General features: G+C 38.2%; 1 protein-coding gene across 1 annotated transcript; it reads left to right on the top strand.

Moving 5' to 3' along the window:
- The first annotated feature begins 623 nt into the window (after nucleotides 1-623).
- Nucleotides 624-15,806, top strand: LOC149823088 (gibberellin 2-beta-dioxygenase 8-like). Its single transcript, XM_089980540.1, has 3 exons — nucleotides 624-1,039; nucleotides 14,339-14,657; nucleotides 15,285-15,806. The coding sequence occupies exons 1-3, from the start codon at nucleotides 624-626 to the stop codon at nucleotides 15,513-15,515; spliced, it is 966 nt and encodes a 321-aa protein (XP_089836666.1). The 3' UTR covers nucleotides 15,516-15,806.
- Nucleotides 15,807-20,366: the final 4,560 nt, after the last annotated feature.

Below are 20,366 nucleotides of genomic sequence, written 5' to 3'. Positions count from 1 at the left end.
ATGCCCGTGGGAATGGAACCTTGGCCGCCTGTCATATTGCCTAGGCCCCCTCCCATTGTGCCGCACTAGAAGTTAATGTGTAGTTAAACTCGAAAAGAGGGAAAATAAACAAAACCAAGTTTAGAAGGTATGGAGCTCTGTAAAATGTCGCATGTAAGTGGTAGTGCAAAAGCCCCAAGCGGGGTTGCAGTAGTGGGGTGGGGGGCCTTGGCTGCTAGACGGGCAGTCAAGGTTTGATTCTCATGGGGATCGTCGCCCTTCTGTGCAAGCCAATGCATAGCAAAGGTCCCGGGGGCAGAGGCCCTAACCTCGGGGAGTTTTACGCTGCCGGCACGACGATATATAGTAGGTACGACAGGCTGAGCCAGCGCATGTCGATCGGGTGAGGTTTCTTTGGGTTCTAAATTTTAAAAAAAAAAAAAAGTGATAGGTAAAAGATTTTACCAAGTTGATTAAACCATCACAACTGTTTAAACCATGTTATGGGCCATTCTAGCCACAAGTTTATAAATGCTTTTATCAGGAGACCGTTTATCATATTCTGCTGATTTTCAGCCTTCTATTTCCTAGCTTGGTGCTTGCTTAGCTCTGTTTATATCTTTTGTTGCCTTTGTGTTCTTTAGATGGACTTCAACCCTCCCTTCCAAAAGATTTACAAGAGTCTGTTGGAGCAGCAACACATGGGGAAACATGAAGCTATCGTCGAAGAGTGCGAGCTGCCATTAATCGACCTTGATCAACTGAATGCGGGCGGACAAAAGCGAGAAGCATGCATAAGAGATATCGCAAAGGCCTCATCAGAGTGGGGTTTCTTTCAGGTTGTGAATCACGGCATATCCAAGGACCTTCTCAAGAGGGTGAGGAGTGAGCAGGCCAAGGTTTTCAGGCAGCCCTTTGAGAAGAAGGCTAGCGAGAAGCTCACATATCGTTGGGGTGCTCCCTCTGCCACCACTCTTCAACAATTCTCATGGTCAGAAGCTTTCCATATTCCTCTCACAAAGAGTTCAGACTCAAGATATCTCAACACCACTACCCTGAGGTATTTCTAATACTCCTTTGAATCTGGGTGTGCACTTTTCTTGTCTTTTTTTTTAGATGTGTTTTATAAATAATTTGCATGCAGAGCGCTTCCTACTTAAAACTGTTTTTTTTTCAACAGTAGCCATTATTTCCTTTTAATTATGATGTTATCAAGAGCCCTCTATATTGTTTCTCTGCTAGCTCGGTTCTTCTGTTAGTATATATATGCATCAAAATATGGACAGCAATAATAAACACTTGTGATGTATAGTTGTGAGCCTTTGAGTTTGAGCTGTATGATCTTTCCTTTTAGGTGTTGTTCATATCTAAGATGAATGATGGTAGGGTATATCATACATTAAAAATGGTTATTATCATGGTCGACTCTTTGGTGAGTATTATTAGTTGAATTAGTACAGTTAACTAATTAAGCTATCTTAGCCCAAGGGGTCTAGGGTTGCATTTATTTTATCTCATTTTGCTTCTGCTGGCAGAAGAAATTTAAAAATGTCGATAAGAGTGATATTTAGATGAGCTAATTGTGCTCACGTGACTAGAGCATGGAGAAATGATTTGGCATCTATTGTATACCTGCCAAGGACTATGGACCTTACACAGATTATCCCTAGTATTTTTGGAGAAAACGCGCATGCGAATTGGTACACACCATTTAGAGGGTGTGGCACATGGTGACACGAGTCAGACATGATGACACGAATCTAACACATGCAGGTGTTATTTAAATATTTTTTTTAATCATTTTAATGATATTTCAATAAAAATACATTTTTATGTATTAAAATCAATGTTTTTATTAAAAATTATTTTTTTTTTGCCATTCATCATTATCGTGTCATATTTCTGAAAAAAAAATGGAACTCACATGTTGAACTGAAGTTATGTGTCGGGTCGTACCCGTATCTTGGAGGCATACGTAAAATCATGGCGGTTCTCAAAACAGCAAAGCACCATGCAAACTTTTTTCTTCTCTTGTGACAAACTTTCACTACAAACTGTAGGCAAATCAGGTGCAATGTAATTGCACAAAAACATGTGCGACTCTACCTTGCTGGATGACACCTTTCCGATTCAGAATGAAGGATTGGGCTGAATCAGATAAGTGTCATGGCACGAGATGGTGTAGCACACATTTTTTGTGAAATCACATTGCACCTAATCTCTCGGCCTGCAAACGCCTCCCAAGAGAGAAGATCAGGTAATTCAGTGTCTGGAAGACAAGTTTCAGAATTGAGATAAGGTGCAATGTGATTGCACACTTTAATTGTGCTCTGCACCTGATCACCCTGCTGTTGGCCCCCGCAGCTGACAGGATGTATCCAAAAGATGGGTGGTAATAGGTGTGCAACAACACACTAAAAGTGTGCAATTGCACTCCTTTATCAGTCAAGGCAAAAATGGTCGTACGCTGATTTTCTCTGGGGACCCACTTTCTTGAAGAAATATGACCCCACAAATTGTGTGTTACGCAATCATGTCAATAGACAGCCTGCAAAATAAAGTTCATACTTCATAGGTTATCAATAATAACCTCTATGTCAAAATGGCAAGTGAAATTCAAAGTGTTTTTTCAAGTTTCAACAATTGGTTTTTGCCCCCCGTGGTTTCCTCTGCTCTCAGGCATTCTTCCATACACTTACACTTGGGAGCCAAGCTTAATTATGTCGGAGGTTTCAAGTTGAGCTAAATATATGCGGTTTGAATCCACAACCGCATTCTATAGTTCTTAATAGGACATTAACAATGATCCAGATCCAACATACTCTTGAAAAGATCCTGTGCCCATCAGAACTTAACCCGTATCTGGGTTTCAATTAGGATTTCAGATCCGTCTCTGAATCAGACTTGCTCAACTGCATCTTTAGGTCCATGTCAGGAACTTAAGCTCTCTCTCTTTATATATATCTCTTTTGGCCTTTTCAGCGATTAAATGATCGATTCTCTCTACCCTTTGTCATTTTCAGCCATTAAATCAGCTAAAGACGTCGTCACCCCACGTTGAGAACGCAGAGTGAAGCGTCCTCCCATGTGTTTCTCGTTTCTGCAACACCATCAATGCTTATAGCTACTCTCCCAAGTCATTTCCTAGTCTTTCTCTTGATAGATCTTAGATCGGGGTGTGCGCTAGGAATACTTGAGGAGAAGAGGAATGATTAACGACCTGTATCAGGAGGGGATCTTTGAATCTCTTCAGTGTGCCTGTTGTAGAGGCAAGGACTGAAAATTTAACCTCTTCTGAGTAGCCGTTATCCAGCCTAATTGTCCCATTAAATCCTCAAACATGCTGAGAATCCAATGTGTAGCCCCACCATTATCCAGGTGGTGTATATCTCAATAGCTCACTAAGTGGGTCATTGGATTTCATGTGAAACTCACTTGGCCACACTGAATCCATACCAAGATCCAACATCTTTCACTTGGCCATATGGGGTGAACACTCATATTTTATCTTAACCGGTGCATTATGTATTATACTCATGACATTATGAGGTTTACATACACTAGTTAGATTTTTCCTTCATGATATATTTCTATCATGAGGTTATTCACAAACTACATTATTTTTTTATAATGTCAAAAAATTTTAAGTATTCATCATTCACTGCATACTAAGTCATGCAGTTTATAAAGCAAAATAAATACATTATAATGTGGGTCTCACATAATCATGGGGTTTTTTGGCTCTTCCATGACCTTACCGTAGGCATGCATACTAGTGGAGTACTATAAATATGTATTAATTCATAAATATGTGATTTGTCAAACATAACAAATACTCTCACTTTTCAAATTTTATACTCTCACTTTTCATGTACATTATCATATGTTGATCACTACCTGATCATTTTATATAAGTATATCCGGATCCAAATAGTTATAAATGTAACTGATCAACATCATTTAGCATTTTATGTATGAAAAAAAAAATATTTTTTCATGCATTTATACAAACATACCATAGGGAGCATTATTATTTATCATTATATACACATAAATATCTTCACATACATGTGTAAAATTATAATTATGCTCCCACTTTTCTAATGCATTATATTTAAATAATATTTGCATTAAGACATGACATTATGTGGTTTTACATACACTAGTTAGATTTTTCTTTCATGATATATCTCTATCATGAGGTTATTCACAAACTAGGTTATTTTTGCATCATAAATTTAAGCATAAATCACATACCCAAATTCACTACATTAGATCCATATCCAATAAGAATTATCTCATTATCATTTGGATATGCTAGATATGATAAGCCAAGGCTTTAATCAAATCACAAATTTGAACATTTAAGTTCAAATCCATTACTGGATCCACACACACACACACACACACATATATATATACAATTTTATTGGATTTATAGGATTCTATATCCAAATTTGACTTAAGATATTATATATCAAGTCCAACATGATTTATATTAAAATGGATCTTCATACAAGCTTAAATAAAACCATGGATCTTAGGATTTGACTATAATCCAAATTCATAACCAAAACTATATATTTCAAATGCCAATGGATTCATATTATACATCTAGAATTCTACTTATCTGGATCTAACAATGTAAATCCTGAATTCATACAAAATATATATCATTATTAGATCCAAATATTTGGCATGATACTATCCGGATTCAACATGAATCAAAACTAGATGTATACAAAATATCTGACAATATATATATATATAGAGAGAGAGAGAGAGATTTGTGGCTCGATCAATTTTGAATCTATATCCCATATTCGGCCACAACACTTATTTGTATCAACCACAATCTTGGATCAAATCTAGATTCATATCTCATATCTAGGCATATCACTCAACCAGATCTGATTTGGATCAAATTTGATTCATATCTCACATCTGGGTATCTGAACCCAACACTAAATATATTAAAGTTCAACAAGATCCAATAACATTGTCTGAATCCAAAACTAAATCAACAAGATCTATACCCAATTAATTTGTATATTCATAATCTTTTACTAGATCAAGGGTTATGCCACCTTACTAAATCCAAACATTTGATCTAACACTGATCAGATCCAATCATGACTCATACACTATGTTTAATAGATTTTATAATTAACTTGATCTATATAAAAAATAATTGGATCAAACCATACTAGATCCAAATATGAACAGAATATTAATGCATATAAAAAATATGTGCAGTCACAATATTTCTAGATCCAAGAATAAAGATATAAATCATAACTGGGTCTAGAAAATTTTACCAGATCCAATCAAGGTCTATAAGAAGCTACCTGAACTGCTTGACCCAATCCATATCCAAACCTGTCAAAGGTATTCTTGCTAATCAGAATCACTTTTTGTAAATATTTTTGGATAAAAACAACAAATAAGAATATTAAAATAAAACTTTAAAACTTTTTGAGTTAAAACAGAAAAACTTAGGTGGTTTTCAATAATTTTATAAAACTATGGCTATTCTAGAAAAAATGAACACAACAACCTTATCTTGGATAATATCCAGAGAAAAGTTTGTTTTTGAAACTATCCAGAAAGCAGAGTCCCATAGAGAAGAGGGACGATAGCTTTTTTTTTATTGAAGTCACCCCTTTACGTAAAAGGGAAACTCTTTAGGGTTTCCCCTTCTTACGAAAGGGGAAATAGAGTAAAGAAAGGGAGATAGGGCGACGGTTGTCGCCTCCTTCGCCTGAAGATTCGACAATCGTTGACCGTGGCACTGGGGGATCTTCTCCACCCACTACCAGCTGAACCGCCTCTGGCAATTCCTTCGCTCGCGGGTGCTTCGCCGCTCATCAACTGAGCACCCTCACCATCTAGTGGGTCTCATCCTCCCTTAATGCCAACAGCCATGATCCGCCTTTGTCCATCGACAGGCTCGTCGACAAGAGCTTCTGCAAGATTAGTGAGTTTTTTTTTTCTTTGAACTATTGGCTCTGTGAGTCCATTAAGTGGTGAAACTGTGCCTATTCTTGATTCTAGAAGCACCTTGGATACTTATTGCACTGAAAGAGATGCATCTTTGATCAGAATCACTCTACCCATCTTCCCCTATTCTCTAGATTGCAACCATATGATGATTTTTGTTTATTGGATGGTCACCAAGTTATATTTGGGGATTAGTTCTGTCGAAAGAATTTCGATGGTTTGAACAGATGGTTGTTGTACTATGATTTTTTGGGGATGGATGAGTTTACGTTGGTGAATCTGAGTTGTTCAGTTGCATGGGTGGAGGAGACTCTCTATCGCCGAGTGGCCTCTGATAAAGTCGGCGATTGTCATGTTGTCTCGGGAGCCACTAGAGATCCTTGCTCTATCGCCGCCCTCTGTCTGTTTTTTGGGAAGACGATCACCCTCGAGGTGGAGAGCTCTGACACCATTGATAACGGCAACCACCATCCTCCTCCAACAAAAAAGCCCCGTCAGGGACAACCTGCTCATTGTCGTCTGCCTCTCTCATTTTCCCAACGATGGCCTGCTCCCTTGGGCTTCGTGAAATGGCTGCCAAAAGAACTCATCCTGGCAGTGTTTCAGGATCTCATCCACTAGTGTCTGCTTAGGGTACTCTTTCTTCATCGGTGGCCCATCAGAGGCCGTTGAGAACCAGGCTTACATCGACGATGACATATTGTCTCCCCTAGAGATCGTCGATGAAGCCAACGACAATGGCAGCTCCATCGCAGATGTAGACGTCAACTTCGCCTTCACTGCTAGCAGCTTCACTTTTGTGTTGTTGATCGAACGTGTCCTCAAGATCAGTGGCTTGGCCACCCTCCAGTTCTCCTCTGACACTGACTCGTTTTGTATCCCTCGCAACTTCAAGATCGTCTATCTATGTCGGTTCAACGTCCCCACCGCTTGATATGGTCGTTGCGATTCAGAAAATAAGCAACAACAAGAATGATGGCCGCTCAGTCGTTGTCGGAGCGGTCGTGCAGAAGCCCCACCTGTGCCTTGCATCGAACGCGAAGCTGCGGGCTCTTCAAAATCTAGAGGACGTCCTTCTGGAGCTGCCCAACAACGCTTGGGTCGACTCCTCTTAATACCTAACATGTGTCAAGTATTTGGCATAACTCACCAAAGACGACCTTGAATCTTACCCTTACAACGTGTATGTGGAAGTTGGGTGTGACCACCGTATGGAAGGCATCAACGAGTGGTTTTAGGAGAAGAGCTGATACCAGTCACCGCAATCCCAACCAATGGTTTCTCCATCGACGGCAACAGTGCTTCAAACCTACTGGGCACTGCCAACACCGGATAGGCATGCGACGATGCCAACACTGGACCAGGCAGTGTACCTCTTTGGTTCAATCTGGCTGATGACTGGTCCAACGGTGGGCCAAGGCTACTACACTGTGCCGTCGATGAAGATGATGCCCTAGCCACCTCCTCCCCTGCTTTTGTTAGGTTCATCGGCGATCATTATGGGATGGGAATGAGTCATCCGTACCAGGGTGTTGACTCGGCCTTGTCGTTCTCGCATCAACGATGAGTTTTTGTGCACACTGAAACCATGGCTTTGATACCACTGATGGATCTTAGATCAAGGTGTGCGCTGGAAAGACTTGAGGAGAAGAGGATTGATTAACAACTTGCACCAGGGGAGATCTTTGAACCTCTTTAGTGTGTATGCTGCAGGGGCTAATAATTTAACCTCTCATGGTAGTTGTTATCCATCCTAACTATCTCATTGGATTTTCAAACATGCTAGACATCCAATGTGTAATGAGCTTCACCATTATCCTGGTGGTGCATATCTTAATGACTCACTAAGTAGGTCATTGGATTTCATGTGAGACTCATTTGGCCACACTAGATCTATACCATGATCCAACATCTCTCTTGCAGCTTATTTAATGGCAGCCTTCTGTGGTTGAATCTCAACCTCCCGCCTCTCTCCCTAACGTGTCAGGCAATCACATTGGAGACTTTAAGTGTATTGTTGCACCTGATGTGCCCTTCATCTTTTGTTGAGTCCTACTGCATCTAGAGATAGAAGTCTATCAGCTTCAGTTGCACACTCAAAGTGTGCAATGTGATGGTACCTGATACTCCTTGGTCTCCATTAGTTCCATGGGTAGCAAAGTCTGCCAACTCTTACAAAGTTATTTCAGTAGTGTAGATTTGAATTGGCAAGTGATGGCCCACAAGAGCTTGCACATATGGCTAGATGAGTTAGCGTAAAGAATTCAAGTTAAAGGACATCATATGCTTCATGCTTGGGGCACACTTCCTTTGCCACCAGGTTAGGGATGGCAGTGGACCAGGGAAGGTGTGGGGGACAAGCTCTCCACCCCTGTCCATCTCAAAATTTTGCCCTCCATCCCTGGTTCAACCGCCAGGCAGGCTTTGATTTTCACTTTCATCACTCATTCATGTCCTCCATTTTTAACCGAAATGAGGTGGGTTCAGATGGATCCCTGTTTCCTCCATATATAGGATTTACATGGTCCTTCTTTAGAGCCATGAGAGGAAGAAGACCCGTTTTTAAAGTTAGAAAGTAGGAACTTAGGGTTATATATATATATATATATATATATATATATATATATAGAGAGAGAGAGAGAGAGAGAGAGAAATGAGTCTGTGCTAAATGAAACATGCTAAATGGGTTTTTCTGCTCTTTGGTGTCTTTTTTTTGCAGTTTTAACCCTATAAATGTATTGGACATGGTCTATTTATGAGGAATCCACTTCAATAAAAAAAATGATATTTGGAGCCTCAAAATTTATAAAGATTTTGGATGGATGATTTTTTGAACATTATAAAATCCCACCCATATGCCCGGAATAGAACACTTCAAGAGATGATCCTTTTAAAATGAAGTACATAGGTCACATTTGTACGATCAGAATTTAAAAATAAAACAAAAAACCCTTGAAAAACTCATTTAACAAAGATTCATTACTCTCTCTCTCTCTCTCTCTCTCTCTCTCTCTCTCTCTCTCTCTCTCTCTCTCTCTCTCTCTCTATATATATATATATATATATATATATGTATATATATATATATGATTTAAATGTCATTTTATAATATAATAAAGACATATTATTAATTTCATTACCGGAGATCAGCGATGGGATGGGGCGGGGACAAGAGTAAGTCCATCCCCAACTTCATCCCCGTACAGGTTTTGATTTTTACCTTCATCCCTAGTTCATTCCCCGTTTCGTGTCCTCCATTCCCACCCCAAATGAGTCGGGTTCGGATGGATATCCGTTTTCCCCGGGTCCACTGCCATCCCTACACCAGGTCAAAAAGAAAAGTGTTCATGGAGCTTTACACTTGGAGGTAATAAAGCAGAGCCAGATCAAAGTGGCACCTCTTGGCCTGTAAGGAGACATTCCAATCATAATGGGCTTCTTCTCGTCATAGGCAAAAAAAAAAAAGACCAAGTGATGAGATTTTGGGTGCCAGAACAACTCTTGCATGGTATGTCATAAAGACATGGGTATGACCCAACATGTGATGCGAGTATACGATATGTAAATTTGATTTTTTTTAAGGGCATGAAGAAAAGGATTTTTAATTTTTAATAAATAAAAAACTAAATTTTCAAATTTGTAATAAAACTCCGCCTGTGTATAATTGTTTAGTTATACATTGTCGGTCCCAAGCCCGGATAAAGGAGGAGGGTTGTGGTAGGCCTGTGACAGCTAGCATAAAAACTTAGTCATACCCTATGAATATGAACCAATATGAGAATTTCGTTGGGGCGTTCCCTACTGAGCGACGCGTTGTACTCTATAGGCCCGGAGGCAGTGATAAATGGGCAAGGGTTGCTAGGTCGTCGCTCGGAAGCAACGCGTCACACCGACGCCCGGGTGTGGTGTCAAATAGGCAAGGGTTCCCTCACTTTGTTGGATGGGTGGGGGTAAAGAAGTTAGTCCAAGACCATAAAATTAGGTTAGCCACTTGGAACATAGGATCTTTAACTGGTAAGTTGGTAGAGTTAGTAGATGTTATGTGTAGGAGAAAGATTGATATTTTATGTCTACAAGAGACCAAATGGGTAGGTGAGAAAGCAAAAGTGATAGAACCTTGGGGATATAAAATTTGGTATAAAGGAATAAATAGGAATAGGAATGGAGTAGGGATTGTTATGAGTCGTGAGTTTATAGATAATGTAGTTGAGGTCCGTAGGAAGGGTGATAGGATTTTACTTATTAGGTACGAATATTATTAATATTATTAGTGTTTATGCACCTCAAGTAGGTTTAGATGATTCCATTAAGCGTCAATTTTGGGAAGATTTAGATGGAGTAGTACAAGAGATATCTTATGGAGAAAGGCTTTTCATCGACGGTGACCTTAATGGGCATGTAGGCATTAGTAGAGATGGATTTGAGAGTATCCATGGAGGCTATGGTATAGGAGAAAGAAACGAAAGTGGAGAAAGGATTTTAGATTTTGGTTTGTCCTATGATATGATCTTAGCAAACACTTGGTTTAGGAAGAGGGAGTCTCACTTAGTAACATTTAAAAGTGGGGTTAATACGAGTCAGATAGATTTTTTCCTACTTAGAAAGAGAGATAGGGGTTGTTGCATCGATTGTAAGGTTATACCGGGAGAAAGTGTAGCTACACAACATAGAGTCTTAATTTTAGATCTTAGAATTAGACAATACCGCAAAAGGGATAGACATATGATAGATCCTAGAATTAAGTGGTGGGCACTGAAAGAAGCTAAACAAGGAATGTTTGTAGAGCGGGTAGTTAAGGAAGTTGATTGGTGTCTCGAGGAGGATTCAGAATCTATGTGGAATAAGATAGCGGGTGGCATGAGAAAGGTGGCTAAGGAGGTATTGGGTGAGTCTAAAGGCGGTGCACCACTAGGTAAGGACACATCGTGGTGGAACGAGGATGTCAAATTAGCTATTAAGGTTAAAAGAGAGTGTTATAGAAATCTAAGTAAAAATCGTGATAATGAGAATTTGGAGAAGTATATAATAGCAAAGAAGGAAGCTAAAAAAGTAGTTCAGAACGCGATGGATAAGGTATATAAGGAGGTTTATGACAAGTTGGATACCAAAGAGGGTGAGAAGGATATTTATAGGCTTGCAAAGATGAGAGATAGAAAATCGAGGGATCTGGGTATGGTTAGATGTATCAAAGATAAAACGTAAAGGGTTTTAGTCAAAGATGAGGAGATTAAGGAGAGATGGAAAGATTATTTTGATAAGCTATTTAATGAAAGTCATGCTCAGGATCTTGGAGACTTTTCAATTCCTTTTCATGAGATGAATTGTAACTTCATGCGCAAGATTCAAAAGAAAGAAATTGCAGAGGCTTTGAAGAAAATGAAATCAAGAAGGGCAGTTGGCCCAGATGGTATACCTATCGAGGCTTGGAAATGCTTGGGAGAGAAAGGTTTAGAATGGTTGACAAATCTTTTTAACAAGATTTGGCAGACAAATAAGATGCCTAATGAGTGGAGGAAAAGTACTTTGGTGCCTCTATATAAGAATAAGGGTGATATACAAGATTGCACAAACTATCGTGGTATAAAACTCATGAGTCATACTATGAAACTTTGGGAGAGGGTGATTGAGTCTAGGTTGAGGAAGATTGTCATGATATTGGAGAATCAATTTGGTTTTATGCCTGGAAGATCAACTATGAAAGCTATACATCTTCTTAGACAACTTATTGAGAGAAATAGAGAGAGGAACAAAGATTTGCATATGGTTTTTATTGATTTGGAGAAGGCTTACGATAGAGTACCTAGGGACGTTCTCTGGTAGACAATGATGAAGAAAGGTGTTTCTCTCAAGTACATTAGTATAATTAAAGATATGTATGAAGGAGTAGTAACCAATGTCCGCACTTGTGGAGGGGTGACAACCAATTTCCTATAACGGTTGGGTTACATCAAGGATCTCCTTTAAGCCCTTTCCTATTTGCTATAGTGATGGATGAGCTTACGAGATCAATTCAAGAAAATGTGTCGTGGTGTATGTTGTTTGCTGATGATATTGTTTTGATTGATGAGTCTAGAGCTGGGGTTAATGCTAAGTTAGAATTATGGAGACAGACATTGGAAGCAAGAGGTTTTAAGTTGAGTAAGAGTAAGAAAGAATACATGGAATGTCGATTTAGTAAGCAACAAAGTAGTGATGGGAGTGTAGTGAAGCTTGGTGAGCACGAAATACCGGTGGATGATTCTTTCAAATATTTGGGATCTATCATTCAAAAGTATGGAGAAATTGATGGAGATGTAAATCATAGGATAAAGGTTGGGTGGATGAAATGGAAGAGTGCAACTGGAGTGTTGTGCGATCATAGAATACCATTGCGGTTGAAGGGAAAGTTTTATAGGACGACTATTAGGCCTGCTTTACTATATAGTACGGAATGTTGGGCTGCCAAGAGACATCATATTCAAAAAATGAGTGTAGTTGAGATGCATATGCTGAGATGGATGTGTGGAAATACAATAAAAGATAAGATTTGGAACGAGGAGATAAGTAAGAAGGTAGGCGTTGCACCCATTGAAAATAAGATGAGAGAGAATCGTTTACGGTGGTTTGGACATATTTGATGAAGGCCTAATGATGCTCCAGATAGAAGGATGGAGAAATGGGAAAATATATTAGTTAAAAGAGGTCGGGGTAGGCCTAGGAAGACATGGATGGAGGTGATAAGAAAGGATATGAATGCTTTGAACCTCACCGAGGACATGGCATTGAATAGAAATGAATGGAGGAGAAGGATTCATGTGGAAGACCCATAATGATTTTCTTTGTTGGTTCATATCGCCGACCCCAATTGTTTTGGGATGAAGGCGTAGTTGTTGTTGTTGGTTGGGTTACATCAAGGATCTGCTTTAAGCCCTTTCCTATTTGCTATAGTGATGGATGAGCTTACGAGATCAATTCAAGAAAATGTGTCATGATGTATGTTGTTTGCTGATGATATTGTTTTGATTGATGAGTCTGGAGTTGGGGTTAATGCTAAGTTAGAATTATGGAGACGGACATTGAAAGCAAGAGGTTTTAAGTTGAGTAAGAGTAAGACAGAATATATGGAATGTCAGTTTAGTAAGCAACGAAGTAGTGATGGGAGTGTAGTGAATCTTGGTGAGCAAGAAATACCGGTGCATGATTGTTTCAAATATTTGGGATCTATCATTCAAAAGTATGGAGAAATTGATGGAGATGTAAATCATAGGATAAAGGTTGGGTGGATGAAATGGAAAAGTGCAACTGGAGTGTTGTGCGATCGTAGAATGCCATTGCAGTTGAAGGGAAAGTTTTATAGGATGACTATTAGGCCCGCTTTACTATATGATACAGAATGTTGAGCTGCCAAGAGACATCATATTCAAAAAATGAGTGTAGCTGAGATGCGTATGCCGAGATGGATGTGTGGAAATACAATAAAAGATAAGATTCGGAACAAGGAGATACGAAAGAAGGTAGGCGTTGCACCCATTAAAAATAAGATGAGAGAGAATCATTTACGGTGGTTTGAACATATTCGGCGAAGGCCTAATGATGCTCCAGTTAGTAGGATGGAGAAATGGGAAAATATATTAGTTAAAAGAGATCGGGGTAGGCCTAGGAAGACATGGATGAAGGTGATAGGAAAGGATATGAATGCTTTGAACCTCACCGAAGACATGGCATTGGATAGAAATGATTGGAGGAGAAGGATTCATGTGGAAGACCCAGAATGATTTTCTTTTTTGGTTCATATCGCCGACCCCAATTGTTTTGGGATGAAGGCGTAGTTGTTGTTGTTGTAATACAAAATAAAAAATTTAATACATAAAAATATATTTTTAATGAAATATTATTTAAAATAATTAAATCAGTTTTTAAAAAGATCAAAACACTATCCATACATGTCAATGCTTGCCTTATTGCAACAAAATGGCATGTCCTGTGGTATAACTTGCATGGAATGGTTTAGCTCGTGTCATGTGATCCCCCTTCTTAGGCTTCTACATCTTGTCGGGCCACTTAGCAAGTATAGATCCCCATCATCTGACATATGATGGGATCGATAATATATTCATGAATCCTAGATGTCCAGCCGATGATTATAATCCACATTCTCACCTGGATGTTGACTGATCCTAACCGTCCCCATGCATTGGTTGGATGGCTAGCATCGACATAGGATCCTATGCATCATGTGTCAGAGGATAAGATATAAAATCCTCGACTAAGCCTCATTGTGATCACATTTATGCCTAACGTGTTTAGCTGTCCTGCTTTAGTCTTTCCTTCCGTGTTTATGATAAATATGATTGTTCATGAATGTGCTAATCTTTTTCAGAACTATTGATGAGTACGCGGCATCAGTCTCGGACATAGCACAGAGATTGGCTCAACTACTGGCAGAGAATTTGGGATTCCGAACTAGCTATTTTGCACAGAATTGTGGCTCCAGTTCGTGCTATCTGCGACTTAATCGATACCCACCGTGTCCGATTTCTTCTGAGATTTTCGGGTTGATATCTCACACTGACAGTGATTTCCTTACCATCTTGCATCAAGACCAAGTTGGGGGTCTGCAATTGAAGAAAGATGGGAAATGGGTCACGGTTAAACCCAACCAAAATGCTCTCATACTCAACATTGGTGACTTGTTTCAGGTACTACTTCCATGCAAGGAAGATTATTATGCTGTAACCATGTCAATTACTTCAGATTCTTAATTGAACCTTGATCAAGTTCATGAACTAGTTGGGCATGGGCACCATAAATTCATGTGCAGCATTTGTGCAGTCAGGCTTGATATAGTTTTACAGCATGCCTGTCGCGTTAGTACTTACACATCTCAAAAGCATATGGAACTTTATAGTGTTAGTTGTAGCTACTCCACCCATGATTACTGCAAGCATATAAGGAAACAGTTGAGTTTAGCCTTATTTATGCAGTGCCCGATTCTCACTCAGTTGAGAATAGCCCAAATTTTTTGCGCTTTGTGCTTGGCACACTCCCACAGCCACGGCAGCTTTTGGATCATCTATGAGTTCGAACACTTCAGCAGACCAAGCAAGCCTTTTAAGTTCAATCCCAAGTTCAGAAGGACACAAGCCAAGCTTTTTGAGTCCATAACTGCTTCGATTTGGATGAATTACTGGGGTGACTTTATATCAAGCTCAATGACGTAAATGTCTAATTTACTACCAACATTTCCTTGATGAGAATCATGATTAGTATTTATGATTATGTTCCTATGCTTATGTTCAATTTTCTGATTTCTTCTGTATGGGCAGGCATGGAGCAACAATGCTTATAAAAGCGTGGAGCATAGAGTGATGGTCAATAAGGAAGTAGAAAGGTTCTCTGTGGCTTTCTTCCTCTGTCCCTCATATGATACTGTCATAGGGAGTTGCAGGGAACCTGCCATCTATAGGAAGTTCAGCTTTGGAGAGTTCAGGCAGCAAGTGCAAGAAGATGTCAGGATCACTGGCCACAAAATTGGCCTTCCCAGATTTCTTGTTTGAAGTTTCATGTACCTCATGGTGTTTAAGTGGCAAGATTATGTAAGGAAAGGAGAAAAGGAGCAGAAGATATCATAAGTCTCTGCCAAGCATTAACTTTTAAACCTGATAGACATAACCATGCCTTGTGAGTAGCCAACTGTGGGCAGTTATAGTGCCAATATTGTCTTAAAAAATACAACAATGCAAATAGACCCTTTCATAGCATGGTCAAGAGTATTGCACAAAGAGAGTCCAAGCACTAGAAAAGAGGAGGAAGAATATATGAACTTAAAGAGTTAGGGCTTCATTAACTTAAAAAATAATGAGAATATTACATATAGGAGTCGAGCCATTTTGCTACACAGGAGGACAAAAATAATTGACTAGGGTCCCTAATGCTATGTTATAGAAATTCCTCTCAATAATAAACATATGTACACAGTTACGAGAGTAGCATATATACATGTAATATGACATTCTTTAACAAATAGCAAGGTTGTCTTATGAATATTTATGAGCTACAAGGTTCAGGCGTCTGATAACCTATTGTTCATGTACTTGAATGTGCTATAATATACTAATTTTCGTTTCAGCAACTTCTAATGTATAAATGTGATGTTTTGACGACAAAGACATTGCAACTGGCATGAAGTGAGATTCATTATTCAGCCAAGCCTCTTTTCAAGGATTTCTGTTTGAATCGATCTCGCAAAAAAGTAAGGATGTCAATGAATCAGATTTTATCTGATATCTCACCAAATTCAATTGTTTAATTGCATTTAGTAAAGCCAAAACCATATCTGACTAAATTTGGATGCAGGTATGATTTTGATTTTTGGCTACCGAATCCAACAAATGTCTGAATTAGATGGATATCCGAATCCGTTTACATGTAAAAAAGAAAATCTGGTATGAGTTTTCATCTGAATCTGAGTCAAAATTCAAATTTGTTTACCCAACATTCGATTAGTTGAATAGGACATATCCAATTAGAACCAAACCATTTACATGCCTACAAAAAAGTCCTATACTATGAGATCAAAGAGATATTTAACTAGATGATTAGGTAGCACTATCATAACCGATGGGTCACAGGTTTGAATCCCACGGGTTATGCCCCCAACTTGCTAAAAGAAAAGGCGGGGTTCTGCAGAGTGTAGATTTCCTTCTTTTTGGGTTACACCCAAGTTCTCCTACATAGAAGTTTTGGCTATAGATGAAACTTTGTGATGTATATTTCTTAATAGCTTGGCTTCTTTGCTAGCAAGATTACTATATAAAGAAAACAACTTTTTTATTTAACGGCCAATGGAGGCTCCGACTCTTTGGTAAGAGCAGTTTGTGCAAGTAGCCATGTTATGAAACCATAGTTACCAAGAAACAAAATGGATACCAGAAATGCTGCGGCATGGAGCAGAAACAAGGAAGCAAGTGCTAAAAAGTAGTATAAATCAAGAAGCAGCACATGAAAATGAAAAAGTAATACATAGAAAGTAATATGAAGTGGGAGTAGAAGCAAATAAGAAATGACAAAGACAAATATAGATAGATATAAGAAAAATGCATAAGCTTGTTATAAAAATATTTTTTAATATAAGAAACATAAAGTGAGGGAGAAATATGTGAGAACCATAAAAAAGTGAAAGAGAAAAGATTTAGGAAATGAGAAGGAAGGAAGCTTTTTCACTAAAAGAATCTAAGTTTCTCATATTTTAGAAGCAAGTTTTCCAAAGCTTCTCCCTCTTTAGGGAAAACAAAAAGTTCACTTTCTAAGCACGCTTTCCCATGTAGCAAGAAGCTTTTGATAACTATAGATGGGACATTGGAAGTTCTAACCTCATTAGTATCGGTGGTTGAATAACTGTGTGATTGTATAGCCACCAATAGGGCATGTCTACTAGAAAGAGATAGTGTGTGTGTGTGTGTGTGGTGGTGGTGGATTTAATCCCCCAGCTTGGTCATTAAAAAAAACTTTTTTATTTATCACAAGATTTTTTTTCATCCAATAAAATCCCAAGAATGTGTTTTTGTGACTATGGTTTCAACATCCACATGACCACACCTATCAAATCATATCGGGCTATAGACATAGGTTGGTACTTATGGATGAACTCTTGTTTCTCAACTCATTCATATATGACATGATTCTTAATCCCATACAAGGGCTCCGCCTTCTTGGTTAGGGGCAACTCTGATTTGTAACCTGACATGGGATGACCACATTTGCCGCAAGGTCGAATTTGAGTGTACTAAGGGTATGTTTGATGGCTTGTCCATGGTTGGATAAAATGAACAAAAAGAACGGAACATAACATTGGTTCTTTTCGTTCTGTAACAATTGTTCCAAGTCCAACGTTTGTTTGGACCATACTCAAATGCTATGCTCCAAATGTCCGTTGTTTGATGATGATGTACGAACAACTTGGACAGTCATGGATAATGGGTCGAATTACTTTGTTTTAGATCTTATGACCCGATTTGTCCACCATTTTATATGTTTTAACAAGTTTATTATGGTTTTTTGCTCGATTATGGATCCAATTATGAAATTATATCTAAAATCATAAATTTTTGCACCAAATATGGATCTCAAATGGAGGTTTTGCCCTGAATATGAATTTTCGCTCCAAATAAATATCTCAAATTGGAATTTTGCCCTGACTTTATTCTTTGACTAAAAGCATAACCAGGCACATAAGGGCTCTTTTAATGGATACATCATATGCTCTAGAGTAGATGTTGTTCTTTGTTAGATCTACTCAGTATGGTAGCATGATTCACTCTGTGGGAAATACAATTTTTACTACTAGGGAATTGGGATAGCATTTGTATAACTGGATTATTAGATGCAACTTCTATCTCTACTTGAGAACACTTATTTTAGATATGTGTGGCAAGCATTGAGCTTACCTATTCTTCACTATGGTTATCTTCACATGAGCTCGTATTTGTAATAGAAGTGACACATATGAGTACATGAATACTAAAAGGTATACTAATGGTGTCACTTATCCCAACCCTTACAGGTGGGTTGTTTAAGCACATATAGTTTGATTTGTGTGCATAATGAGGAGACCCTATTTGCAGGCTCTCTACCAGTGGCATCAATGCATTTTCAGAAGACCCCTTGATATCATGATAGTGCAAAAGCTACTATTTTATCTTCTGAGTATGAAATTATGGTTACACTGCCATTGACATCGTGTGGTTGAGGAACTTTCTTGTAGACCTAGGTGTTTGTAGCTCTCTCTCTCTCTCTCTCTCTCTCTCTCTCTCTCTCTCTCTATCTATCTCTCTCTCTCTCTCTCTCTCTCTCTCTCTCTCTCTCTCTATATATATATATATATATATATATATATATATATATATATATATATATATATATATATATAACAATTTTTTACCAGAGAACTTAAAATATGTAGCATTCATCGTGAAAATCTTGACAAAAGAATTGCAGAACAACACCACATTATGATATCACAATATTTCAAATGCCTTTTTTTATCAAAACCCTTTAAAAATAAAATGTTAAAAAATATGATATTTGTGAGATATATATACATATATAAATGCAATTAAAAAAAGAAAAGGAAAAGCAGTTTGCAGAAGCAGATGCTCATAATTTCATATGGAAATGTATTAGTCAAATATGTACCAGCTGCCATTTGCCAGTAATAATGTTCTCATGAGCCAGTTTTGTTGGTTTGAATGCTCCGTTGATAAATTATCCTAGAAACGTATATTTCTGTAAATTATGTGAATTACGCACCATATAGAAACAAATCTAGGAACTTCAGACATTTTGATCCTTAATAACCATGGGATGCAGAATTCAGCACTAGAAAAAAAAATAGAGCAAAGAGCAACAATACAATGGCCTTTCAAAAATACCAGATTGTTTCAGAGAAGAGAATAACAGATTTTGGAGATATCATGAACCGTGCACGTTTAAAATGAAGGATTATGAAATGAATAATTTTCATTAATCAGATGAAGGATAAAATCTATACAATTGGCCATGATCAACTTCTCAATAAATTGGGAGCTCAAAACAGATAAATCTTCAAACCACCAAGCTCGGGCACTGTTCTTTAAGAATTCGCTACTTTTAGTATCACAATAAAAGCGGATTGAGCTCTCAGGTGAAGAATTAGAAGGACTTGAATAACTATTTGAGGTGATTTTCAACAACATAGAGTTCACAATTTTCTGCAGGATTCCTGATGAAGATGTTGCAGGTATAAATTCTTGGCATTGTTTCAAGGCCACCAAATTCTCTGACCAAGTCCAATACACAATCGTTTCGTCCGTTCTATTTGTTTGAACAGATCTCTTCCTTCATCTCCATGAAAATAGCAGCACAATGAAGAAGGCAAAGGTTGGAAGGAATTATATGAATTTGCCCATGGTGGTAACAGAACCTTGTCAATAGCTCAAATGCCTATGAACTCACAATTTACCTGAAAAAGATGATAGAATTCTCTGCAAGCAAAGAGACCAAAAACTCTTATCAATTACATAACAAGATAAAAACTTTATGTGATGCTTTTCTTGTCAAAAGGCCAGATTCAGCAATGAAGCACAAAGGGTGGAAGAATAATAGACTGAAAAAGTAAACTGTCAAGATCTTTCAGTAGAAGAACATGCAAACAGAATGGAGATTTGAGATTGAAAAAGCCTAGCGTGAAAAAGATTCAGACTATTTAAAATAAGCGGTGAACAAAGTGAATGTTCTGAAATCACTAATAAATTCTTATCAGAAAAAAAATGAAGAATGAAAAGAACTAAATGACAAACCACAATAAATTGTGAAAACGAAATCCACGCAAACAGAATCATCTAAGCTATGAAAATAAAGATCAAAAGCGA

Source organism: Nuphar pumila, chromosome 11 (assembly GCF_984573655.1).
Source record: "Nuphar pumila chromosome 11, dmNupPumi1.hap1.1, whole genome shotgun sequence".
Classification (NCBI taxonomy): Eukaryota; Viridiplantae; Streptophyta; class Magnoliopsida; order Nymphaeales; family Nymphaeaceae; genus Nuphar; species Nuphar pumila.
This window is presented reverse-complemented; position numbering and strand designations above follow the sequence as displayed.